This window comes from Erythranthe guttata, chromosome 6, assembly GCF_056151865.1.
Source record: "Erythranthe guttata isolate IM_541 chromosome 6, IM_541, whole genome shotgun sequence".
NCBI classification, from domain to species: domain Eukaryota; kingdom Viridiplantae; phylum Streptophyta; class Magnoliopsida; order Lamiales; family Phrymaceae; genus Erythranthe; species Erythranthe guttata.
Genome location: NC_142538.1, coordinates 17,620,103 through 17,644,423, shown reverse-complemented (window position 1 = coordinate 17,644,423; position 24,321 = coordinate 17,620,103). Strand labels below are relative to the sequence as shown.

At 36.8% G+C, this 24,321-nt stretch overlaps 6 protein-coding genes across 10 annotated transcripts; 2 read left to right on the top strand and 4 right to left on the bottom strand.

Moving 5' to 3' along the window:
* Nucleotides 1-666: 666 nt before the first annotated feature.
* LOC105955612 (proteinaceous RNase P 1, chloroplastic/mitochondrial) lies at nt 667-4,213 on the top strand. 3 transcript variants are annotated; one of them, XM_012979372.2, is made up of 7 exons: nt 804-1,040; nt 1,171-2,298; nt 2,821-2,910; nt 3,008-3,189; nt 3,333-3,453; nt 3,655-3,723; nt 3,831-4,213. In XM_012979372.2, the coding sequence occupies exons 2-7, from the start codon at nt 1,189-1,191 to the stop codon at nt 3,939-3,941; spliced, it is 1,683 nt and encodes a 560-aa protein (XP_012834826.2). In that variant the 5' UTR covers nt 804-1,040; nt 1,171-1,188; the 3' UTR covers nt 3,942-4,213. The 3 variants fall into 3 exon arrangements, with proteins under 3 accessions (XP_012834824.2, XP_012834826.2, XP_012834825.2); XM_012979371.2 differs by having other exon boundaries at nt 816-1,001; XM_012979370.2 differs by having other exon boundaries at nt 667-2,298.
* A 123-nt stretch (nt 4,214-4,336) lies between these two features.
* On the bottom strand, nt 4,337-5,701 carry LOC105955613 (thioredoxin F1, chloroplastic). Its single transcript, XM_012979373.2, has 3 exons — nt 5,225-5,701; nt 4,945-5,044; nt 4,337-4,571 (listed from the first exon to the last, which is right to left on the bottom strand). Exons 1-3 carry the CDS (start codon nt 5,533-5,535, stop codon nt 4,437-4,439), a joined length of 546 nt encoding a protein of 181 aa, XP_012834827.2. The 5' UTR covers nt 5,536-5,701; the 3' UTR covers nt 4,337-4,436.
* Nucleotides 5,702-6,577: 876 nt separating this feature from the next.
* LOC105955614 (biotin carboxyl carrier protein of acetyl-CoA carboxylase 1, chloroplastic) lies at nt 6,578-9,420 on the top strand. Of its 3 annotated transcripts, none has more exons than XM_012979375.2 (8): nt 6,578-6,705; nt 6,822-7,014; nt 7,537-7,581; nt 7,675-7,844; nt 7,930-8,242; nt 8,446-8,517; nt 8,773-8,838; nt 9,091-9,420. In XM_012979375.2, exons 2-8 carry the CDS (start codon nt 6,832-6,834, stop codon nt 9,112-9,114), a joined length of 873 nt encoding a protein of 290 aa, XP_012834829.2. In that variant the 5' UTR covers nt 6,578-6,705; nt 6,822-6,831; the 3' UTR covers nt 9,115-9,420. The 3 variants fall into 3 exon arrangements, with proteins under 3 accessions (XP_012834829.2, XP_012834828.2, XP_088676177.1); XM_012979374.2 differs by having other exon boundaries at nt 7,528-7,581; XM_088820051.1 differs by having other exon boundaries at nt 6,581-6,705; nt 6,828-7,014; nt 7,528-7,581.
* A 251-nt stretch (nt 9,421-9,671) lies between these two features.
* On the bottom strand, nt 9,672-14,483 carry PTAC4 (plastid transcriptionally active 4). Its single transcript, XM_088820050.1, has 11 exons — nt 14,112-14,483; nt 13,262-13,386; nt 13,057-13,167; nt 12,558-12,622; nt 12,393-12,474; nt 11,684-11,758; nt 11,353-11,423; nt 11,181-11,263; nt 10,660-10,724; nt 10,268-10,342; nt 9,672-10,079 (listed from the first exon to the last, which is right to left on the bottom strand). Exons 1-11 carry the CDS (start codon nt 14,245-14,247, stop codon nt 9,972-9,974), a joined length of 996 nt encoding a protein of 331 aa, XP_088676176.1. The 5' UTR covers nt 14,248-14,483; the 3' UTR covers nt 9,672-9,971.
* A 992-nt stretch (nt 14,484-15,475) lies between these two features.
* Nucleotides 15,476-17,307, bottom strand: LOC105955616 (uncharacterized). The gene is made up of 2 exons (XM_012979378.2): nt 16,613-17,307; nt 15,476-15,854 (listed from the first exon to the last, which is right to left on the bottom strand). The coding sequence occupies exons 1-2, from the start codon at nt 17,150-17,152 to the stop codon at nt 15,792-15,794; spliced, it is 603 nt and encodes a 200-aa protein (XP_012834832.2). The 5' UTR covers nt 17,153-17,307; the 3' UTR covers nt 15,476-15,791.
* Nucleotides 17,308-18,137: 830 nt separating this feature from the next.
* On the bottom strand, nt 18,138-24,233 carry LOC105955615 (U1 snRNP-associated protein usp106). The gene is made up of 13 exons (XM_012979377.2): nt 23,958-24,233; nt 23,434-23,486; nt 22,751-22,919; nt 22,610-22,673; nt 22,303-22,382; nt 22,049-22,202; nt 21,710-21,771; nt 21,512-21,574; nt 20,785-20,843; nt 20,406-20,487; nt 19,112-19,155; nt 18,781-19,017; nt 18,138-18,561 (listed from the first exon to the last, which is right to left on the bottom strand). Exons 1-13 carry the CDS (start codon nt 24,102-24,104, stop codon nt 18,543-18,545), a joined length of 1,233 nt encoding a protein of 410 aa, XP_012834831.1. The 5' UTR covers nt 24,105-24,233; the 3' UTR covers nt 18,138-18,542.
* Between the last annotated feature and the right edge of the window lie 88 nt (nt 24,234-24,321).

Genomic DNA, 24,321 nt, shown 5'->3' with positions numbered 1-24,321 from the left:
AACTTCATCAATATTGCACATTGATCCTGAATTTGAAAATAATATATCAATATTAACTACCTTTTTCATAATTTTTTTATTTTTTTACAAAATAATTTTTCTTTTCCGGCTAGAGTTCGGCATTGATTTTTTTTGCTCTTAAAAACCTTTTTTTTTTTCTGAATTTTCTTTTTCCGACCGATCTCTAGCGTTGACTTTTTTCTTTTGAAACTTTTTTTATCTCTAAATTACAGTGTTAACAACAAAATTATTGTTTAAGACAGTAGTATTGAATGCTAAAGCAGTAATATTACGGTCTGAGACCATAATATTACGGTTGAATACAATAAAATTGCAGGCCAAGACGATAAAATTAATTAATACAGTATATTGCAATTTATTCCGAGACAGCAATATTGCATGCCAAGACAGTATTGTTAATTAAGATAATTTAGAAAAAAATAAAAAAAATCAACGCGGAGATCGGCGGTCAATTCTTCTAAGCCGCCGTTCTAACGAACTATTAGTTTCAGAAAGTTGTGGAGACAACAAAGAACTAAGACGTGATTTAAGAAATATTGGGGGAACCGTGTCACCTCCTAGGTCTATGTTGTCTAGATCAGTTACTGAAACTAATAGTCCATTACAATTGTATCGAAATAACGTATCTAATGCATCATTATCATGTTAGAGTTTATAACAAAGTTTCATGGGTGATTGTAATTACCGATGTCACAAGGACCTTAAAGTTATTTGAACAGACCTTAGGGGTGTAGGTGTAATTTCCCTAAATAAATAGTATTTATTTATTTTATTTTTTCTTTGGAGACAAAAAAATCGAGAAAAAGAGGAATCAAATTGGATATTATCTTCAAACAGACAACAGCTTTCTTCCTTCTCCAAATCGCCTTCAACCATCCTCCACCATTTTCTGCACAATGCTGTGAGAGGGGAAGTGAACACCGGCGGCGAGGTGACCGGTTTTACTCTGCCGGAACTCAGTCAGCCCATCTGTCGAACAGGTGGTGGGCACTAGTTTCAGTTTCGGCTTCAAATTTCATGTATAGATTTCTTACGCTCTTGTTTCAGTTTTTCAATTTAGAAGGGGTATGTTTTCATTTTGCTTGAATTGAAGGCAAAAAAATCAAATCTTAGTTTTGAAATTGACTGATGTGCAATCTGCAAAATCAGCTTACAAAGGCTTACTATATGGCGTTTCTCTCACCTAAAACCCCACCCATCCTCTCCGCCAGCCCTAATTCGCTGTTCCCCAGCACCAAATGCGTCGACTACATTAGTTGTAATGCCAAAAACCAAGTAAGGAAATCACCTTCCGTTGCGAGAACATCCCGTTTTTCGACCTCCTCCGGTGGCCAATCCCTCCTCCAAAACGAAAGGTATTCGGTCACGCGAAGAATCAAGAAACAGGCGCTCCGCGATTCACCGGAGATAATGCTGCGTGTGAATCTCGATCAGTGTTCGAAGAACGGCGACTTAGACGAGGCACTTCGCCTCTACCACGAGGCGAAGTTGAATAATATCCAGCTCAACGTGTACCATTACAATGTATTGCTTTATTTATGTTCTCTGAGGAGCGACGATGACGGGGAGGAAGGATTGAATCCCGAAACGTTGGAGAAAGGGTTCGAGATTTTCAAAGAAATGATAATTGATAGAGTGGAGCTGAATGAGGCGACGTTTACTAACGTTTCGAGATTGGCTGCAGCAAAAGAGGATCCGGAATTGGCTTTCAATTTAATCAAGAAAATGAAGGATCAAGGCATCGGACCGAAGCTGAGGTCATACGGGCCGGCATTGTTCGGTTTTTGCAAGAAGGGTATGGCAGATGAGGCGTACGAGGTGGATTCCCACATGGTGGATAATCAGGTCTCTGCAGAGGAATCCGAGCTTTCGGCACTTCTTAAAGTTAGTTCCGACGTGAAGAGGGAGGAGAAGGTGTATGAAATGATGCATAGGTTGAGGGCTACGACGAGACAGGTGTCGGAGGAGACTGCCGCCGTAGTGGAGGACTGGTTTTTGTCGGAAAGGGCGGCGGAAGTCGGGTTGGAGAATTGGGATACGGGGAAGATCAAGAAAGGAGTTTTGAAGGGCGGCGGTGGGTGGCACGGGCAAGGGTGGTTGGGCGAAGGAGATTGGAGGGTTGTGGGGACCACGATGGACGAGGCTGGGGTGTGCCAGTCGTGCGGAGAGAAGCTCGTGTGTATTGATATCGATCCGAAAGAGACGGAGAATTTCGCAAAGTCATTGTCTGAATTGGCTAGCAAGAAAGAAGCAACAACTGGATTTTTCCAATTTCAGGTACTGCGAAGCAACCAGTAGGTTCGATTTTTTTTTGGGTAAATTACAACCACCCCTGAGGTATGGTCAAATTATGAAAAACCCCTTTGGGTAATTACAAAATCTTCTTACACCTCCACCATTGCGGTTGGAAATGTAGTGGAATCTTCGAGATTATATGGATTCTTATCACTTTTGTACCCATTTTATCCCATTCGAAATCCACATTTTGAAGCAATATAATCATAATATGTGTTTTTTCGGCTTGTCTATATCAGATTGTGGTGCATCAGAAACTATATTTTTACACAAAACGAGTACAAACTAGAGCACATTCCACGAAATCTAGATGGTTATGTTGAATTTGACACCATAAGAGTGGAGGTGTAAGGAAAAATCAAAGTTGAGGGGTAGATGTAATTATCCAAACATGAGGGGTTTTTTCGTAAATCGACCATACCTCAGGGGTGGTTGTAATTTACCCTTTTTCTTTAGTTCATTAATGACTATCGTGAATCTAATGCATCGAGTTTACTGGTTCAGGAGTGGCTCCAACGGCACGGTCCGTTTGACGCCGTAGTCGACGGTGCAAATGTCGGCCTTGCTAATCAACACACATTCAGTTTTTCCCAGGTAGAATCGAAACAGAAACAACGACTCGGTTTACTAGATGTGTTTTAACGTAATCTTGAAGATAACAAGTACCACGTCTTTGTTCTCTTCTTTACAGATCAAGGGAGTTGTGAATCGATTGCGTGAACTTAGCCCGTCGAAGAAATTGCCTCTTGTTGTGCTACATCAAAATCGAGTTAACGGCGGTCCTGCTCAGTACCCTAACAACAAGAAGTTGTTGGAAAGTTGGAAAAAAGCCGGTGCACTCTATGCTACGCCTGTCGGTTCTAACGACGATTGGTAATTATTTATCAACAAAGCAGTTACTTAGAAAGTAGACGGAATCAAATAACAAGACGAATCGTATTTTTATGCCACAGTCTATAGAAAGTATTATTTCATCTCGTAAACTAGCAGTTCTAATATTTCGTTTTCGTACTTAGGTACTGGTTATATGCTGCTGTGAGTTCAAAGTGTTTGCTGGTTACCAACGACGAGATGAGAGACCATTTGTTCAATCTTTTGGGCAATAGCTTTTTCCCTCGATGGAAAGAAAAACATCAGGTAACTACGCTTCCCTTTTTTTTTTCGTATTCCCTGTTTATTACGTTCATAGATTCCTATATTACGCGTAAATATTTAAGAACGATGCATACTATAAAAGATGGCTCGGATTTTGGGAAATTACCGAAAATTAGCTGTTAGTGGTCTCAAAATTGAATCTAATTGGTTGATCAATATTGCGATTCTATCCATGAATGGCAGGTCCGATTAAAACCTTCTAGTGATGGTATCAGATTGCACATGCCACCGCCCTATTCAATTGTAATCCAGGTCGGTTTTTTTTTTTTTGCCTATGAAATCAAACTTTTTTTTCTTGATCAATTAAACATTTATATGTGAAGCTTCATTACTAAAAGCTCCGATTATTGCAATTGCAGGAGTCGGAACAAGGCAGCTGGCATATACCGACTGTCACAGAAGACGATCTCGAGACTCCAAGGCAATGGCTTTGTGCGACGAGGGCAAGGAATTCCATGCCAACACCTTAACAGTAAGATTGAGATAAATCGTATGGAAACGGAGGCTGCATCTTTCGTCTTTTTTAGCAATCCTTGGTTTATAAATTGTGGTTATTATTTACCTTTTCATCGCGCTCTTTTTGTAACCATAGTATAATTAGATGAAGCGCGCAAAATGCGAGAGGTATTTTTTGTAGTTTAATCCTGCTATTTTTTTGTGCCGAATTCTGCACAAATCTATGTATTCATCCCAAGACAAACAAATAAGCATCAGCTAAATATCGCAGATTAGTTACTTAAAATTCCATTTGTTCATGAACAGAATCTTTTTTTCGATCCTTTTATCCAGTTTCTTCCATTGATTATATCTGCATATTTATAATCTCCCGAGGTTTTCGAATAATGTAGAGTTAAACACGACAGAATTTTCTTTTGTCCGATCATTAGTGCTGCATTATAATATATACTTAAATCTTCATGATTTTACAGAAAAAATTACAGATTGCCATTAAAAAAAAAAGGTTCTTAGGTAGATCTTACAAGCTCAATAGCAGAAACTAAATCATCAAATTTGGCTCCGGTAACTTCTTTAACAATCTTATTATCCTTCAATATCTTGAATGTTGGAACAACTTTAATCCCGAGTTCCTTCGCCAGCGGCTGTCATCAACAAATCGTAACACTAAATCAGATCACAACCCTTAAAATAGTAAAACTTCTGAACGAGTAGAAGTTGGTGATTGTGAGTAAAACTTTTGAATAATTGCTTATTTCTAAAAGTCGGGATCTATGCACTCGATTTAATAAGTTGTGACAAATTTTACATTTCAACTTAATTTTTTTTAAATATCTCTCAAAGTGTTCTTTAAACTGGAGTTAAATAAAAATAGCAAGGCACAATTATGCATTTTTAAGTTTCGAAAATTCGATAAAACAATTTATTTAAGATAAAACAAAAGCTAAATTTGCAAATTCTCAAGTAAATTATGAGGTAAAAAAAGCCTAATATTCAAAGAATTTTATACGTTTTTACCTTGTTATCTTGATTGCAGTCCAGCTTTAAGAACAAAACGTCGTCGTATTTCTGAGAGAGTTCTTTATATCTTGGAGCAATTATCTTGCAAGGACCACACCTGCAAGTTTCAAATCGAATAGATTTATTCTTTATTTGTTTTTTTTTTCTTTTTTCAATTAATTACGTAGCTATTAACAATTTGACATTGAAATTTAAAATTAATGTTAATTATTTACCAAATCCCCAATTGAATTACTTAAAAAAAAAAAAAAAATTGACAGAGAGAGAATAAACTCACCACTGGGTGTACATGTCGAGGACGACGGTCTTAGTGCCGGCGGCTGCCACAATCGGCCAAAATGTGTCCTTGTCCACCTCCGTCACTTGGCCAATTTCCGCCACCGCCGCGGCGGCGGCGGCGTCCTGACTGGCCGTGATCCGGAATCCCGCGCTCAGCCGTCTGTCTTTCGTCCTCAGATTCAGCCCGGCGTAATCAGCTGCGACGCAGACAATGGTGCGCTGCCTCGCGGCGGCGATGATAATCCCCTGAGACACGGGATTTTGCAGCACCGAGATCCTTGGAGCTGCACTGTACAGCTGCAACGCCATTGTCGATATCTGTAATTTGTATGTGTGTGTGAATTAATGGTGGTATACTGTGTGAGAGAGAAAGAGGAGAGAGAGAGAGAGATGATGATGAGAGAGAGGCTGGGATTTGAGTGGCATGGGGAAGCTGCTGCGCGACCGAACTGGATATTTAGTTTAGGGGATGAAATGACCAAATTACCCTCTAAACTTTTTTTTTTGTCAACTTATTGAATGGTTTTGTGATTTTAACCTAATTCAATAAAGTGGTTATTAATTTATGACTCAAAAATATTGATTAATTCACCATATTCTCGTATAATAACTTGTAAATTATACGAGGGACGTAAACCACACTAGACTAGTTAAGTGTGTGAAAAACTCGACCTAACGACCGTTGATAAAGAGATTCGAACTTGGAAAAAATACAGGTTTTGTTCCTTAAGTTTGAATCATTTTAAATTTGGCCCCCCATGTTCACAACAATCACATTTGATCCCTGATGTTGCGAAAAAATCAACATTTTTAGTCATTTCCGTCAGTTTCCTGTTAAAACTAAATGATTCAAGCGTGTGCAGGTCACTGCCTTAACTGACAGACTAACGGTAAATTGACAGAAATGACAAAAAATGTTAAATTATTGGAACATGAGGGACCAAATGTGTTTTTTGTGAACACGGGTGACCAAATATGAAACATGTGCAAACTTGAGGGGTGAAAACTGTAATTTCCCCCTAAAAAGAAAAGAAAAAAGAGAAAAAATAAAACTATTGTCGACATTATTGGTAATAAGGGTACCAAATTTACAACAAACAATTAAATTTGTACCCAGTTATGAAATTAATTTCACTAACACGTGTCAGCACACGATTGGCCTCGAGCGCGCTAAAAATCACACTCTACGGGGCCTACAATTCCACCTTCAACCAATAGATCTGCGCCACTTCAAATCAATGTACAACCTCCACAGCACAAGGTACAACTCAAGCCGAAAGCTATCACCAATGTGGGCCCCACTCGATAGTGTTCCATATATAAGCGGCACCCTCAGATCCAAAACGACGCCGTCGATCTACACAGTCACAGTTGTACTGTTGTCTTTTTTGTCTTGCACCACTCTTTGGTTCCATCGCCGCTGCTCCACCACTACTCTCCTCCGGCGGATTCCCCAAACTCACACACACTATACACACAGTAGCTATATCTTTTTTTTTTTTTTTTCGAAGTAGTTATTTATTGATCTCTATCTGCTCTTTGTTTGTGTTGTCTGTTGATTTATTGCTCTTTGTTTTTTTCTCTTGGGATTTGAGTTTGAGAGCAATGGCGGCGGCGTTTGGAGCAGCAAATGCATCCGCGGCGGCGGTGGCGGCCTCCTTGACGGAGAATTCACTTAAATCCTCCACTTATTTACCGATTTGCCACCGCAATTTCCTCAACGGACCCCATCCGAACAAGGTGTCCTTTCGCCTCTCTGTCAAGCCCAAGCTCCGATTTTCTTCCAAGGTACAATTCAGCCATCTGATTCCATTGGTTTTTTATCTTCTTCTGTTGTTCTTCTTTTAATTTAATAAAATTAGCTTCGTTTTAGAATGTGTGGGGGGACTGATCATATTGGCAAATGTGAAAAGTGTGCTCGTGGATTTATTCGGTGATTATATGTATGTATTTTGAAGTAATTGATCTTGATGTATACGGAAATCGCACCTCACCTAGAAATCCTGCTAACAATGATTAGGAGGCACTGGTTTTTAGCATAGGATGAATACTTTGATGCTTAAGTTGGATGTAGAAGAGCACTGTATTTGTCTTTTTAGTATGCATATTATCGATATCTTCTTCTTTTTTAAACAGTTTCCTCGATATTGTTTCTATCCAGAGAAAGAATTTCATGTTACTTCCAACTTTTCGTTCCGGGTTGCCAAGGCCTGACTGTAGCAAACGAATTTTACTGGTTTTCCTATTGCTTAATTGGCTTTTATGTATTCTCATTTCATCATATGGCTTTGCATTTTGTAGGGTTTGCAGTCGGGCTCGAACTGTTCTACTGTGGTAAGAGCTCAACTAAACGAGGTAAGGTTTTCCCCGTGGATTTTATTTGAAGAACTCTTTTCAAATTTCCGTTCCTTCGTGGAAACCCTTCTGGAGCCATCTGTTGAATTAAAGGTTGCTGTGGATGGATCGCCAAAAGCTGCTGCATCAACTACTGTAAAATCAGAGGGGTCACCGGTCGAAGCCAAGAGTATCAAGTCGTCAAATGAGCTTCCTCCGTCTGCTGCATTGAGATCCGAAGAATCAATATCCGAATTTATTAGTCAAGTTTCAAGTCTCGTCAAGTACGTATTTTAATATGATTCCCTATGAGTGAGTTCCTCTTTCGCCTTTTAACTGAAATAACGAGGTTAAATACCCTTTTCATAGGTTGGTTGATTCTAAGGATATCAAGGAACTGCATTTGAAACAATTTGACTGTGAAATATTGATACGTAAAAAGGAGGCCTTATCTCCACCTGCTGCTCCCCCCGTTACATATTATCAGTCTCAACCTCAGCCTGCAGCTCTGCCGCCAGTCTATGCACCATCTCCAGTGGTGCCGACTGCTGCAGCTTCTCTTGCAGCAACACCTGCTCCTCCTAAAGCTCAACCATCCAAGTCATCTCATCCGCCTTTTAAGTGTCCCATGGCAGGAACCTTATATCGTAGTCCAGCACCTGGTGAACCACCATTTGTGAAGGTAAACTGGAAGGATTGTGATGTCTGTCATCTATAATGTAAACATAGTTTTATTTGTTTCTACTACAAATTATTAGTACCGATATTCTATGAAGATATCATTTATTTTTGTAACAGCTTAGATATACATGGATCTAATGTATGAATAAGTTAAGTCATACTCTTTCTCTCTCTTTCATTTTGACTAATGCAATTTTTTTGCAGATTGGAGATAAAGTACAAAAGGGACAGGTTCTATGCATCATCGAGGCCATGAAATTGATGAATGAAATAGAAGTAAGCAGTAATTTTTTTTCTCTGTACCCCTTTATTTTTCCTTTACTGTTTGAAAGTTGTAATAAACTGATTACCTTTTGGTCTTTGCAAAAGGCGCTAGCATTAACTGCTTGTAAATCGATATCTAAACATGTTAATAGTCGGGAAATATCCGTACAAGCGCATTATTCTGCAGTATCCACTGCAAATTTGATAGTATTGATTAGTGCACAACTTGCTTATCTCTCTATTGTTGCGTAAATGAACTCTTTGCAGGCTGATCAATCTGGAACATTAGTTGAGATTCTCGGGGAAGATGGCAAGCCAGTCAGTATTGACACAGTGAGTTCTCTTTAGATTAATGAATAATCATGCTAATTAAGTAAGGTCTTGTTCAGTTGTATTAGTCAAATTAATTTGAATGGATTGGATTATATTAAGTCCCAATTGACAAACTAATTGTTTAGGTAGTACGATATTCGTTTCTTTATATTAGATCTAATATTAAAATTGTTAAAAATCCGGTATTAAATAAAATTTCTCTAGAATGTCCTTTCATTTGTTTCCTTACTTTATTCTTTTTACTGTCGACAGCCTCTTTTTGTGATTGAGCCATAGAGCAGACTGAAAAGGTACGAGGGAGTAGGAAGGTTGTTCATCGTAAAATCTTTGTCATCAGACGCGGTATTAATTTGAACATGCGGTGATTTTGTTTTACTTGGCTCATCGAACTAAATGAGCCTTTCGATAATTCTTTTTTGGCATCTAATTTGGAACTACTTTTCGATATATTTATCAAGATTTGTTTTAATTATAATGTGTGCGTGTATTGTAAGACAGATCACTCCATTTTGTCGTGTTCGTGATTGAATGTACTCTGTTAAAAGTCTGATTCCAGTGAGAATGTTATATATGGTTCATCGATGATCTTTGTTTCTTGACTTCTTTGTGTTGAAAATATATTTTAAAGTCGTGGTTTGCAAAATGCTTAAAAAACATGTTTTGAACAAAAAGTTACTTGACACGTTTTTGCTTTTGTTGCAACGACAACTTTTAAAGTCGAGTTTTCCGACGTTTACAATAGTTTATTTTTTTAGAAAAATCTAATTACAGGCCAATAATTATGAACTATTATCAAACCATTTATATATTAAAAAAAAAACAAAAAACAAGTATTGTTAATCCCGTGAAATATAAATTAGAGACTTGTGCAGAAATTCAAAAAGAAGATATACCTAAAAGAATAGAGAAGTTGAGAGATAGTTATCTTAGAGTGCCACAATTGATATATAATGTACACGTTTCCTAATATCGCAACGCCTCCACCACCACCACCACCGCTGCCGCCACCGTGCATAAAAGTATTATAGACAGAATAAAGTACTCATCTCTTTTGAAAATCCTGAATCCAAGTTTGCCCAGAAATGTAGAGTGCTCAACATATATATGTATGTATATATATCAAGAAAATAGAACTAGTATTCCTTGGCCTTTTGCCTTAGTTCGTTCAGCTCATTCTCGATATCAGGATCTTGAAACTTTAAGCTTGTAACCGGTGTTCTCCCCGGTGGAAGATCTCCCTTCTGCTCAACAAAAACAAAAATGTAGATGTTCGTTAATAGTTATTACATTTCATTAGTAAGGGCACTAATTGAATGATTGTACATCAAGTTAGAGAAAATATCAGATGGAATTTTGCAGTTTTGGGTGGGGGGGGGGGGGGGGGGGGGGTGTGAAATGTGAAGGAAGAGAATATATATACAGAAAGTACCTTGGTGTTTCCGGAGAGTTGTTTCTTCAAGTCGGCAAGATCATCATCAACTGAAGAAGTCTCTAGTAAAGCAAACTGCCAAAAAAAGGAAAAAAAAAAAAACGAGAAATGCAATCACGGTTTTTATGTGATGAAGGTCATGCCTTGGTTCAGAAAAGATTGTTTAAACGGGCGATGGACTAAATTCATTGGCTCCACCCACAGACATACTGTCATGCAACATAAGAGGAAATAGATGAATGGAAAATAAGGATCTCAAGGGTTGGCTAAAGTCGAGCGGTTATATTATAGCTGCTAATCATAGAACTAGCAACTCGACAAAACAAATACAGCGACGAAAGCAATAGAACTAAAATTGTTGAGTCTCAGATAACTAGAGCACATCTAAGTACCTTTCCTTCAAGTTCATCACTGCTCAGTTGATTAATCGCATCCGCCTGAGATTCCATCGCCAAAACTGTCAAGAAGAACATGGATAATCTTTAAGGTAACTTGCGTCATACAAATCACTACTGGAGTTACATTTTTGTTATCATATTATACATGAGCTATTAAAGAATGAGATGCAAGATTGATATCACTGAAATTTCTACATATATTAAGGATGAAGACTACAGTATTATCTCGTATGTGCGCATGAGTTTGCGTATGTGTTTTTGGTGGCTATCTACCTCGACCGCTAAAGGAGGTGGTTAAGGTGCAATTATTGTGTTTCAGTGCAAGGTTTAAACAATAGTAATCTATTTATGAACATGATATTCTAAAACTCCACATAAGATACGGGACAATTTGGAACAAATATAACAGAGCTCGATTGAAAGCTTGTATTGCAACGGGACAATTTGGAACAAATATAATAGAGCTCGGTTGAAAGCTTGTATTGCAACAAAAGGCATAACTTTGATGATCTTACCTTTTTCTTCCATCTTCTCAAAAGCAGACAGAGCACTGCTTGTATTCACATTACCCAACATCTCACTCACTTTTGTCGCAGTCCTGAAGAAAATACAGCCGGTTACAACCAATACGAGTAAATTGCCAAGGAGAATTGACGAAAAAAGTAGTAACAAAGGGCAAGAACGGACTTGGCAGATTGTGCTCGTGCTTTCAGGGTATCTTTTTTAGACCTAGCTTCTTGTATTTTGCTTTCCAACAACTGTCAAACAAGATAGAATGGATAATAAGACCAAATTTTACAGGTTGCTGCATGATAATCAGAATGATGATTTTCTAATGTAGATAGTTTATTATATATCAAAAGAAAGGAAAGAAATAGCTAAGAAAAACCAGGTTACTATAAGAAATGCATTAATACGGCCGCGTGATGCATATGTGCCTGACTAAGCAAATGCATTGTATTTCTGAAATATAAACTGAAAAAGGAAAATAATTGTAACATTTTGTACGGTAACTCACCCTTGTATTGGAGACAAGGTTATCAACAACACTTTTCTGCTGATCAAGCTGATTTTTCAAAGCACTTGCATTATCCTGCAAGTTTTGTAAAACGTGAATCAATAAAGAAAACATTGGTGGTGACATAAGGAAATCCCTTTTCAGGCATGAATTAGTTCAAAATGTTTGCTCATGCTACCCACTTATTAACTAGAAAAAGCAAACAAGTGGAGGGGAACATAAAAGTGACCGATCAAATTACAATCAAGAAACATCAAACTTGAAGAAAACCTTGTCGAATTTAAAAGGAGTGCTACTTTCCTTGCATGTAGATAATATGCCAAAATTCTACTTTTGGAGTAACGTATACCATGTTGTCTTGTATAAGTTGTTTAGTAGGAATATAACACATATTCACCATGCTACTCATTGAACCCAGACTCAAGATGTAATATCTCTGCTTTACTGGATAAATTAACATGGTACTTTAATATTGTTTGAATAAATTATTGATATATTCACAAAGTAAAAAAATATATCTTTGGATTAACTCGGTCACTGTAGTATTAAGTTCACACAGATCCACTTTTAGGCAAAAATCCGAACCGAACACAACAAAATGCATTATGAAACAACTTTTGAAAAGATGCTTCTCGATTTTTATCAGTAACTAAACTCATCAGAAAAAGGTTGCATAATTTTCATCGTCTAACTAATTTAAGGTCCTTACAGCATAAGATTTTCTACGCTTAAGAGCTTCACGAGCAAGGTCCTCCTCGCCCTTTCCAAGAGCAAGTTGCGCTCTACGATACCTGTGATTAAACTAAAGCTTAGGTCACAGCTTCAAGGAAATGGAAGGGATTAAAATAATAGATATATATTTGATGACACTTGCCAATCTTCAGAAGCTTGTTGTGCAGATTTGTATTTGTTCTCCAACTGCTTCTGAGAAGCCAAAACCTGCAAAACAATATTTATAGTAATAATTTACCTTCCTCCATTATAGCTCTTCTAAGAATTGCAGGCTTTTTCGGTTATAGTTAAATGACTGGCTAAATTTATCCCCCAATTGATGTCTATCACTCTGAGTGAAACTCGCTCAATCCAAACCTTCCTAATTCCATAGCCATATTTATGATTATAATCTATACAATAGCTAAAATGTCATTAGAAGTTTAACAGGTACACGGTCAAACTGTTCATCTTTTGGTCTAATTACAAAACTATCCTTTCATCCTATGAATAACAGCCTTTGAGATAACACTCCCCATGTAAAACATAACATTTTAGTAAATACAGAAAAATAAGATCGAGTCCCACTTCCTTCTAAAAGGATTTAATTCATAGAGGAAACAAAAGAGTAGCGAAGGGGAAGAAATAATGGCATGACGTACTTGAGCTGTAGCTTGACGCATCTTGATTAAATCGTCGTTCATTTCAATAACAGTCTGTTCCAATATTTTCTCTGGGTCCTCAAAGGTGCTGATCAGAGCATTTGCATACGACTACACTTAAAAGATATAAAACATGGTTACTAACATTTTGTTGGTTTATCAATGAAGCCAATAGTGCTAAAAGAACTCAAAAATGCTAAATAACCTTAACAACTCTAGCAAATCGATCAAACAGGTTCATTTGAGTACCAAGAGCGCCACCTCCATGACTATTGCATCGTGACCTAGTGGAATAAGATAACCGTATCCCTGTATATTTTGGAGCGCCAACTGAAAAAAATGAAAACACAAGTGATCCATTATTAAAGAGCAAAAATAGAAGCAGACCACTTACACATATCAAGTATAAGCACTTCAGCAACAGGTCCAGCAGTTGCATATAAAATAATTTAGACTTTCAAACGAGACTCATGATTTTATTATGTTCATTCACAATTCACATCATATATAACATACAGCAACTTAAATCAAAACACGCAACAGGAATCAAAAGAAGTACTCGAAACTACGGAGTGTACCAAACTTGCTGTCAATGAAAAATAACCAGAAACGTTGTTTGATAAATCGAACACCAAAATCAGATTGGATCAGATCAGAAAGTTCCTCGTAAAAAAAAACCTTCAACTATCCACAGGTATTCTGCTGGCCAGTTTCATACTTTCTATGCTACGATATATAATTCCGACCGAACCAGGCATTACGGGACTATGATATCTTTTATACTAATAAGAGAAGCTGCTTGCATATAACACACTGTGCATCTAGACATAAGGGGGAAAAGGAAAAAAAAAACAATATCAAAATTACCATCTTATGCTACTTGAAACAAACAATTTCACAACAAACATTTCCAGTAAACAACCTAGGTAAAATGAAAACCAACAACAAAACAGATGGAAGCCACAAAAAATCATGTAAACAGTACCGTACGCTGAAAATGTTGTACACTCAATCATCAAAACCAGAAAATAGATAGGTAATTCAGTATAAATTACCTCCATGGCCAAAAAAGGAAGGTCGGAAGGGATGCGCTTTGACAATAATAACCCCTCTATTGCACGACGGTGTAGAGGGGGTAACCGTAGAGGAAGTTATCCCTGCCATTGGAGCTCTTACTGCTGCCATTACCATCAATCAATTGCAGTTATCTTCTTCACTGATTCAGAGTCGGCTGCTCGTACGGAGATAGTAGTGTTAGAATCGAATGGAAAATGGGAGAACAGAGCTTCGTGAATCAATTTGACTATGGCGAAATTATTCAGTGCAGGAATCTATTATGTATATTTTTCGTTTTTATTTTTCCCTTTTTTGTTTGTGGTTTAAAGAAGAGCGAGGATCAGATTTTAATTTTCTTTTTTTTCTTTTTCATTTTTCCTTTTTCTAACTTTGTTTTTATTATAGGGTAAATTACAAACAAATCCCTGAATTTTGGTTAAATAACGAAAAATGCCCACACCTATCCGTAATTACTAAAATCCCCCTCCGATTTACTGTTAACAGAAAACGTGTATAGTTTATTATACCTTATGTTAAACAGGTGAGAAATAAAAGAAGATACCCGAAACTGTGTAAAGTCGATTCCTAAGTCACACTATAGGGGATTGGTGGTGTAAGACGGAGACAACATAAAGGGTATTTCGGTAATTACGAATAGGTGAAAGTGATTTTAGTAATTTAACCTAACTTCATGAAGTTTTTGTAATTCACCCTTTATTATATATTGTAATTTATTGGATCGATTGAATTATTTATTGGGCCAACCCATTCCAATAGTTTGGACTTCGCACTCGAGAACACTTGCTGGATACTTTATGGACCATTTTGAAATTTCTAAAAAGTTAGAAAAATGTTTGAAGAGCAGCAACTTTCCAATTTCTTTTTGTTGTTTCCTAAATCATTTACATGATTTAATGATTTACTGCAAATTGATAGTAAATAATAATACTTATTTTGAATATGGTTGTATGGAAATATATAAAAAAAAATATATATATATGTAAATAAAATCTTATATATATTTATATAATATATTTATAAATATACCCATATACTTTTTATATTTATACGTTTCCCCTAAATTTATGTATCACCATTTTTGTGACACGTCGTTTTCCCTTTTCCATGTCCGTGCTACATAGAGGTGTTAGCTAGTACCTATTTCTTGACTAGTGTTTAAACTTAATTTCATCTAATAACTAACTCCATACATAATTTTATTCATTTTTATAGAGAAAAAACACACATTTTTCTCCTACTTCAAGATATTTTTTAGTAATAACTTTGTCCTTGAATTATTTTAAATGTTTTTTTTCTTACAACATCACAACAGAATTCCATCAGTTTACATTGCAAATAAATAAATAAAAAAAAAAACCATTTTAACATGATATATTTTTCTCGTACACAATCCTATTTTTCATTTACAGAATTCCAAGGTGCACACTACACCTTTTTACAGATGGGAGAGAGAGTGCATGTTAACTATTATACAACTGCAGCCATCAGAAAAAAAACACTCATAGAAATGAAAAACATACATATATATATATATATATATATATATATATATACCTTTAGCCTGTAGTCCCCCGTCGTTTACACAATTACAACATTTGCCCCGATATATATGAGGGAAGGGCCGGCAAACAAATGTATCAGATCATTTTGTTTGATACTCACGAAACAGCTCTCGGTTCTTGGTTCGTAAAACGTGTCCTCACAAATTCTCCCGATTGACTCTGCAAAAGGAAAAGATAAACACTTAAGGTCACCACTGTGGATTCCATACATAAGGAAACGACCAAGTAAAGCTCTGCAGGCGATTGAATACGATAATAGCAACATCGATAACCGATAAAAGGAAACGAAAAATAATGCGATATAACAAATGTGCGCCCGAGCATAGTTGCTGTCTCGTATTTTACTCCTATAGTAGTTGTCTCTCTTTTAAGTTGTTGGCTGCCGCATATCCTAAACACTGCCTCGTTTCCGGTTTGTTTTTCGCTATCGCGTAGAAAAGCTCGTCTTTTATCGAAAAATCTAATCTATCTCACTTAGCCCACTTATTTTTGACATAGTATATTCCAATTAGTACCTCTCCCTCCCTCTCTTTCTCTATGTCTCTCCCTCTCTCTCTTCGTGTATCCCCTAAAAGAATTGCACCGGTCATCATTCGACTCTGTCGGAGCTCATCCAATTACTAAATATTCTTGAATGTAATCCAAGATTTGAATAAACTACCGAGAAATACCCGTTACACACCTTGTCGAAAGCTAATAGGCTACATAAAACACGTTGAATGCTGACGAATTTCGCTCTGGTGTACAATTGATTAAACAAGAACAAGTACTCAAACACATATCAAAATTGAAGCGATGGCTATTCGAGTTTTTAAATTTCCTTATAATAATATCTCCATTGATCGTAAATCGTAAATCGAGACACGAGTTTCATAAGAAAATAAAAACGAAATAAAACATTTTCAATAATTACTAACCTCAGCAATCCGCACACGGCCATCATCAAGCAAAACGACGTCGTTTCCGCCACCAGCATCACCATCGGCATCCTCCACGGCGTTGCAATCCTTGGGCGTTTCGAAATAGGACAGCGAAAACTGCTTGGAAACCACACCGACGTCGAAGTAAATCAAACCGGAGCTCGGAATATCGACCTGCACGCCTTTCACGGGGAGCCACAGAAACAGCTCCTGCGTGGAAACCCCCGACAAATTGGCGATCCTCCCGTAATTCACGCTGCCGGAGATGTCGCGCTCGTATCTCACGCGCGTCTCGAAGTTGGCGTCGCAGGGGGAAGGAGAGGAGAGCAAGCGGAGGCGGAAGGCGCCGGAGGTAGGGTCGATTGAGAAATCGGAGATGCCCTTGGGGAAGAGGCCAATTGGCAGACCGTTGGAGCTGAGGACGTCGTAAAACGACGCCGCCGGGGAGGATTGGGAATTTTCGTCCGCTGTGTTGGGAGATAATGATGCGAAGAATATGAGCATTGCGATCGTCGTCGTTTGATTCTGCAAAGCCATTTTCAGAGAGTTCTCTGCGTGGGAAGGAGAGATTTGTACGGGGAACAATTTTATTTCGTAGGGGTTTAGAGAGAGAGAGAGAGAGGAGTTTCTTCTACGATGAAGAGAGAGAAAGGGTGACTAATATCACCGGCCTGACCATATATTTCGATGTGGCGTATTCTTTTTTTTTTTTTTTTTTTTTTTTAAGGCTTTATTTAGAGTAACTACTTTTAAGAAAATGATTTGAGAATTCGTGTATATTACAATATTAATAGTAAAATCTACTTTATAAATTTCACTTTACAATGAGTAAAGGTCGTAATGAATTGAGAATGGAATTTTCGAAGAAAAGAATTGAGACAAGCTTGATCTAGCGATCATTGGCTAAGAGAATCGAATTTTGGTCAATTGACACAAGTTCACTTGTTCTAACCGTTAGCCTATCTCTTGAGGGACACGTTAACATTTTTCAGAATTTTAAAATGATAGCATAGCTAACGTACATTGAGAAATGCATGACATGACAGTTTCAATTTTACTAATACTATTTTATTTTCGGACGTGATTTTGACCATTTTTTTCGTTTCAGTAAAATAAAAAAAATGAAAACTGCATTTCTTTGAATTAACTTTTCTAATCCAACTTGAATCAGTTAGATTGGATATTTGGTAACAAAGATGCATGTATATCTTTCTGACCTAACATCTGATCTTGGTGATTCGTGTTCAATTAGAAAGTTAATTGAAAGAACTGCAAGTTCTTATTTTTGAGTTTTGCCAAATTCAATCTTCAAAATGGTCAAAATCACGTTTAAAGTCAACAAAATTATTAAAACTGAATTGACATTTATCACCTCCCTCAATTTTGCCTATTGATTGATGTCATACAATTTTGCCTCCATGCTATTAAGTATTTATAATGCAAAACAGAAAATACAGATACTAATTTCATGAACATAATAAAATTCACATTTTGACCAAAAAAAAGAAAAGAAAAGAATGAATTTGTTTTGTCAAAACCTGCGAAAATGAGTCCAAGTTTTACCATTCAAGTTCAGAATACACGGTGGCTGTCGTCCTTCAATCTCTTCCATTCTTTCTCAAAGCTGTTGCAACAACTGCTTTAAAGAGTTTTCACAAAACCCAAAATTTTCGAGTCAAAACGAAAACAGAACAATTGGTCATAACACCATGTAGTTCAAGCAAATGGAGCTAAGCAATCCCGCATCAAATAAATCCCTACAGTTTTCGCAGAATTTAACATAGAGACAACATCCATTTCACTCACTACCGAATTCGGAATTCATTTTAAGCCAAATTAAATCAAATCTTCCTAGTTACCATCAGCCTTCATAAACAGAAGATACAAACTTCAGTTCCATTCCCTATATGAAATATCGATTGTCCAGCTAGTAACGATCATAACGCCTGGTAAAATAACGGAAGGAAAAAAAAATAAAAAAAATAAAGGCATGTCAGGATTTTCATATAATAAATAATAATTACAAAAACAACTTGTAATATATAAGGTTTTAATCATTTAGTCATCTTAGTTATGTACCAGAGTTCAATAGTCTTAATAAATATAATAATTAAGGATATATTTCAAGTAACCAAGAGAATGTAAGATATAGATGGATACAAAACCTGTGGCGGTCATAGTCCCTTGTGCGGTCTCTTGAGCGGGATCGAGATCTCCGGTGACTTCTAGAATCATAGCTGCGGGAATATTCTCTATCTCTTTCACGCTCTCGTTCGTAGTCACGGTCATAATGCCTGTCCCGATCTCTGCTCCTACGGTCAATATCTCTTCCATGTTCACGGCTATCACCTCTATCTCGATCCTTGCTAGATTCTCTCTCACGGCTTATCCGATCTCTTGACCTGAATAAACTAACAAGTTAATTCAAACGCACCACTAGAAAGCTAAGAGAGGAAAACGTGCTTGCGTTTTTTTTAACAGGAATTTTATATCAACCTTCTCTCTTCTTCATAGGCTTTGCGTTTCTTGTCTCTCTCTTCCTGGCAATGATCAAATAAAAAAAATGCATTTGGTACAACATAATCAAATTTCTTTAGGTAGATATAGAAAATAGTACCAGGTGAACTGAAAGCACAGAAATATATGGTGCGTATGAAACTTCACTGCCTTTTCATCAAAACTCGGTATAACTTGGTCAAAAAGAGTAAAGTTGTCAAGTAAACACCTTTCTCTATATCCATTGCCAATCTACTGTACATGCTCCACACTCCAACGCTTAACCCAAGCAAATGAAGTTGAATCAACAATAGAGTGCGAGCTTAGCTTATACAGCAGTGGCTATTACCTTTGATTGCATCATATTTGAATAGTGGAATTTGGCTTTTTTGGACTGAGTCTAGTGGGTCGCTTGGTCACGACTCAATATTGCATAGACAGCTACTGAATTTGTAGATGCAATAAGAAAAGGATAAAAAAAAAAAAAAAAAAGACTACCACCAAACTGAAAGAGGAGTCATGCTAAATGGTACAGCCAGTCAAAGAAGACCGAAAATGGAATCTCATAAACCCGTACTCAATAAAGATACCCTCATCTCCACTAGTTCGATAGTAAGTGAAAAATGGGTACGGGTACCAAAGTACCTCATTTAATTTACTTTTGGGTTCAGAAACAAACCAAGCTAAGCTGCAGCTTAGTAAAGCTAAGTAGACCTCATTTTACCAAACTACATTCTTCGAATTTTCAAACCTTGTTCGTGTGATGAGTTTAATCAACACTAGTTGGTTTATGATTACTTCAGAAAACTTCAAAGAGCATACCAACAATACCCAAACTGATGATTACCTGAAACAACTCAGCTCCGTGTTTCCTAATATCTCAAACATGTCGCAAATGTACACAATAATTCAGCAATTTATGTAATTGAGGGCTCTTCTACTAGGATAGAAAAACTCACAGAGACAAGTAAACTGAGAATCTCTATAGAAGAAATTGAAAGATTATAGCAGCACCTGAAGCAAAATATTTACAGTGCCAACTTAGGTGTTGATGCATGATCTTTTGGACAGAGCAAAAAAAAAAGCCACTAAGTATTAGAATGGAAAATATACTTTTACGCTCGATAAAAGGAGAAAGGGGTTAGAATATATTGCTCAAACGTGCAAAAATATGAGCATATATGTTCCACCTTAAGAAGTTGAAGCACTTCTTAACATGCAAAGAAATCATCTTAAACTCATGAAAGAAAAAAGATGAGTGAAACAGAGAGAGTAACAGATTGTGTAGGCATACCTGAAGGTCAGCTAACTTTTCACGGATCAGCATATAGCCTAAGTGGAGCTTTCCACCAAAGTGATCTGCTAATCGGCGATCACTGAAAACCACATAGGCAAACCCCCTTGTCATAACAATCTTAAAGGACTTATATCATGAAGGAATTGTAATATAGGAGCCTGGTAAATTTTCTAGCAACATCAACAAACATAAACAGGAAATAACGCACATTCTTTAGCTGGAAAAGTTATCCTCGTAAAACTGGGCCCAAAAGCCTGCTGGTGACAAGGAGGTGTAATCCCATGTCAAAGAATGTAGTACCCAAAACTCTTACTACTACTTTCTCATTATTTGCCAGGAAGAAATTCTTCTAACTACAAGGCTAGCAAACATTTACCTGTCATAAACACTCAAGAATGCACCACAAATGTCACAGACACGAAGCTTTTGGTCAGTCTGCAAGCAAGCAAAAAAACCATATAAGAATAGTGGTTATCTTATCCCAACCAGCTGTTCCTTATCATATTCAGAACGACGGTTCTGTCATAACAGTACGCAAGATTAACTTGAAATGCTTCACATAGAAAAAGAAAAATGATGTCATACTTGCAGCTCTACAATTCTAAAGACTTTCGCTCCTTTTGTTTTTAAAACTTGTGTTTGTAATTCAATTCTAGAATTCAAATTTGAAATTCCTAGACATAATTTTGACGCTACGGTAAAAAAAAGGTCTCCGCTGAAGTACATACAAAAATTAATTTATCACAAATTCTTGTATTTCTTCAGATACTTGAGACATGATTTGCCTATTATAGTACATAATGTCTCCTCTCAACCTACAACCCAAAATACAAACAAAAATTACTTCTTTCTCAAATTATTTTCCTAAAATACCTCAACTCCCCAAATGAAATGGAAATGGTCCTTGAAAATATTTCAAAATTTAGCCATAAGCACTCCAAAACAGACTCATATCAAGTTACAGGTAGTTCCATCAAATTTGCTACGAGACAAAATCTTGTCCAAGAAATAACTAACCAAACACACAAGAAAACTACAACTGGCAGGCGGCAGCAACAAATTAATAAATCTAAATTGCAAGACTAGCAAGACAGCCGACTTACGATTCGCACATCAGCAGCAGTGTACTTAGAGGAATCCAGCACAGGTTCCTGTCGAGCTGGCAGCTGGATCAAATGAAAGTAACGGTTAATCTAATTAAAGTACAAGGTGCATGATTTCCAAGAACGATATAATAGAGTAATGGCTGAGAATGACTATGCACACATGATGAGTGACATGCTAACTGAAATATAACGAACCTTTTTGAGTGCTTCAGCCTCTTCCAATGCTTTCTGTGCTTCATCTACCATTCCTTGTTCACCTAATTAATACAAATAAGGGAAACATAACCAAGATAGTCAACACCCACAAAGGTAGCATTACTTGACATTTTTACATCTAGCTAATATCCATTTTGGATAGCTACATTATGATGTTTAAAACCCAAAGGACTCTTCGACTCTAGGTACATCCAGCCTTTTATCCATACAAACAGTATTTTAAAAATCTTGAAAATACTCTAAAAACAATACATACAAATATTCATTATTTGACATAGCTTACAAATTCTTTAATGACAAACCACATGCACATCTTACCAAGCTCTTCAGCTTTCTTTAGCTTCTCATTGATCATTTCTTGTATGTGAGGGTCTGAAATAGCTGCTGGCACTGGTGTCAACTGCTGAGCATTTATCAAGGGCTGGGGAAGAGATGCGCGATCTCTGTTGAAAGCATCCAAAAGAAGCGTCGCCTGCCGTTGAACATAATTAAAAGTCTACTTCTATTGCTAACTGTTATATCATTTTCAATGGATATAAAGACTAAAGTAAATGTCTAAAAGAGTTTAAAACCTGCTTGTCTGCTCTTGTAGCTCTTAGTTCGTCAAGCAATTCCAAAGCTCGAATCTTCATGTCTGTATTGCCTTCGAGATCTATAAAGTCAGACAATGTTTAGCAACATCATCAGATGAATGTCCAGAGGTGTGATTGGTTAATTGCTTGAATCACTTATAACTATAACTTGAATGATGAAAGATTTGTCCAACAAGAAAATTGCTCACAAGTCAACCTAAACTATTCATATTATTTCTACCAACAGCCTATCAAGACCTTGAATTACGATACCGATATTAATCACACATCTCACTAACAGACTTACCAGCTTGATCAGCTTCTTTCATTTTTTCTTTTATTTGCTTCGAAATCTCAATAATATCTGGCGCCTGCAATTCCACAATATTTACTACTGCTGTTGAAGTAAAGGGGTAGAACGGGGAAATATTGAAATTTACAAAACTACCTGGGTAACTTCTGATACCGAGATTGCTATAGCTGCTTTAGCATCCTCTTCATCGAGTCTCTTCAAAGCCCTAGAAATTTTACGATCACACTCAACAATAAGTCTGTCTATGTTATCCTCCAAGTCCTTATCGTAATTATCAACATCTTTTGCCTTTGCTTCTTGATATCTGAATTGTGAGTTAAATTATAACAAGGACCAATTCAAGCTGCAAGGTCACATTATAATAGAAGCCTAGTCATCCAACCGCTCCATGCAAGTACATGTTAATGTTGCATGACATTAAGCAGCTGCGGTATTATTGACAAGTTTTGCTAAATATTTTGTGATTTAAAGAAAATCACATGAACATCTGAACAAACCACAGCAGCACAAGTATGTAAATTTATTTTCTTCCTTAGCTACACCTCTATCAAGATGTTTACGGAGTATAACTCACATCTTTTGGGAAGATAAACCTTTTTTTCCAAGTTTTTTTAAGCAATTAAAAGAATGCAACTCAGTGCGGATGTTGATTTTGTTCTCCTAATAATCGTATGGAAAATTTTGGCTACTCCCCAAACTAATCCAGTTTTGTAATTCCAAAATTGACTAGACAGATATACCTAATTTCTAAGAACATCTGAAAGTAAATAATAAACTATGTCACAAATATCTCCACATATCCGCCATAGAAAGGATACTCTTTCCTCAGCTGCAATGAATGAATTTTGGGACATGGTCCCTTATCCATTTTCTGCATTAAGAAAAAAAGAACAAATAAAAAAAACAAAAATAAAATGAGGTTATGGAATAAACCGCATAGTCGAACTTGAAAAAAACTTAGTGAAGATCATACACACAACTTTTGAAACCAATCAGCATAATAAATTCAAATTACGTGATGATTAACTCAAAATTGAACAGAACAATCTGCATAGTTATGGAATAAACCGCACAGTCGAACTTCCAAAACTCCGTGAAAATCATACACTCAACTTTTTAAAACTAATCAACATAATAACTTCAAATTACGTGATGATGATTAACTCAAAATTGAACAGAAGAAAGCAACATTGAAAAGTAAAATCAAATCAAACCCTAACATCAATCCGTTGCATGCTTTGCCATTTCTTAAAAAGAAAAAAAAAAGGAGCAAGAAAATACAGTAAAATGGAACGAATTAAAAATGCGAAGCCCCACTGGATGAGCGTTGTATAAAACGTACGGTGAGTTGGAAAAGCTCGTGGGGGCAGAGTCCGGCGAGGAAGAGGCGGCACACATCACGATCGTAGTACTTTCGGCTCACCTCCTCAGTATCGCCGTTTCGATTCGCTCCCATCAAAACATCCAGCTGCTTCCTAAGCGCATCCATGGCTTCTTCTTCTGCAGAATTGAATTTCTCTCCTCTCTCTCTCTAGAATCTAAATTGGTCTGCCTCTTTATCACTGATAGGGTTTGGTTTTCGGTAAGAGAAGGATTTAATGTTTCTCCAAGAAAAAAAAAATTAAAAAAAAAAAAGGAAAAAAACAGAATTAGGTAAATTCTGTTTGGGCCACTGATATTTATTGGAAATCGCTAATTACTCCCTC

Coding starts and splice junctions, on each gene's coding strand:
- LOC105955616 (XM_012979378.2), bottom strand. CDS start 17,152: ATGGCTTTGCAGAATCAAACGACGACGATCGCAATGCTCATATTCTTC. Junction 15,855..16,612: donor GCCGTGTGCGGATTGCTGAG/GTTAGTAATTAT, acceptor TTCCTTTTGCAG/AGTCAATCGGGAGAATTTGT.
- LOC105955614 (XM_012979374.2), top strand. CDS start 6,832: ATGGCGGCGGCGTTTGGAGCAGCAAATGCATCCGCGGCGGCGGTGGCG. Junction 7,015..7,527: donor AGCTCCGATTTTCTTCCAAG/GTACAATTCAGC, acceptor TGCATTTTGTAG/GGTTTGCAGTCGGGCTCGAA. Junction 7,845..7,929: donor CAAGTTTCAAGTCTCGTCAA/GTACGTATTTTA, acceptor CCCTTTTCATAG/GTTGGTTGATTCTAAGGATA.
- LOC105955615 (XM_012979377.2), bottom strand. CDS start 24,104: ATGGATGCGCTTAGGAAGCAGCTGGATGTTTTGATGGGAGCGAATCGA. Junction 23,487..23,957: donor ACGAGCTTTTCCAACTCACC/GTACGTTTTATA, acceptor TTCTTAATGCAG/AAAATGGATAAGGGACCATG. Junction 22,674..22,750: donor CGGTATCAGAAGTTACCCAG/GTAGTTTTGTAA, acceptor GTGGAATTGCAG/GCGCCAGATATTATTGAGAT.
- LOC105955612 (XM_012979370.2), top strand. CDS start 1,150: ATGTGCAATCTGCAAAATCAGCTTACAAAGGCTTACTATATGGCGTTT. Junction 3,454..3,654: donor GATGGAAAGAAAAACATCAG/GTAACTACGCTT, acceptor CATGAATGGCAG/GTCCGATTAAAACCTTCTAG. Junction 3,724..3,830: donor CCTATTCAATTGTAATCCAG/GTCGGTTTTTTT, acceptor TTGCAATTGCAG/GAGTCGGAACAAGGCAGCTG.
- PTAC4 (XM_088820050.1), bottom strand. CDS start 14,247: ATGGTAATGGCAGCAGTAAGAGCTCCAATGGCAGGGATAACTTCCTCT. Junction 13,168..13,261: donor GATTTGCTAGAGTTGTTAAG/GTTATTTAGCAT, acceptor TTTTAAGTGTAG/TCGTATGCAAATGCTCTGAT. Junction 12,623..13,056: donor TGCGTCAAGCTACAGCTCAA/GTACGTCATGCC, acceptor ATTGTTTTGCAG/GTTTTGGCTTCTCAGAAGCA.
- LOC105955613 (XM_012979373.2), bottom strand. CDS start 5,535: ATGGCGTTGCAGCTGTACAGTGCAGCTCCAAGGATCTCGGTGCTGCAA. Junction 5,045..5,224: donor CTCGACATGTACACCCAGTG/GTGAGTTTATTC, acceptor TGAAACTTGCAG/GTGTGGTCCTTGCAAGATAA. Junction 4,572..4,944: donor ACTGCAATCAAGATAACAAG/GTAAAAACGTAT, acceptor TGTTGATGACAG/CCGCTGGCGAAGGAACTCGG.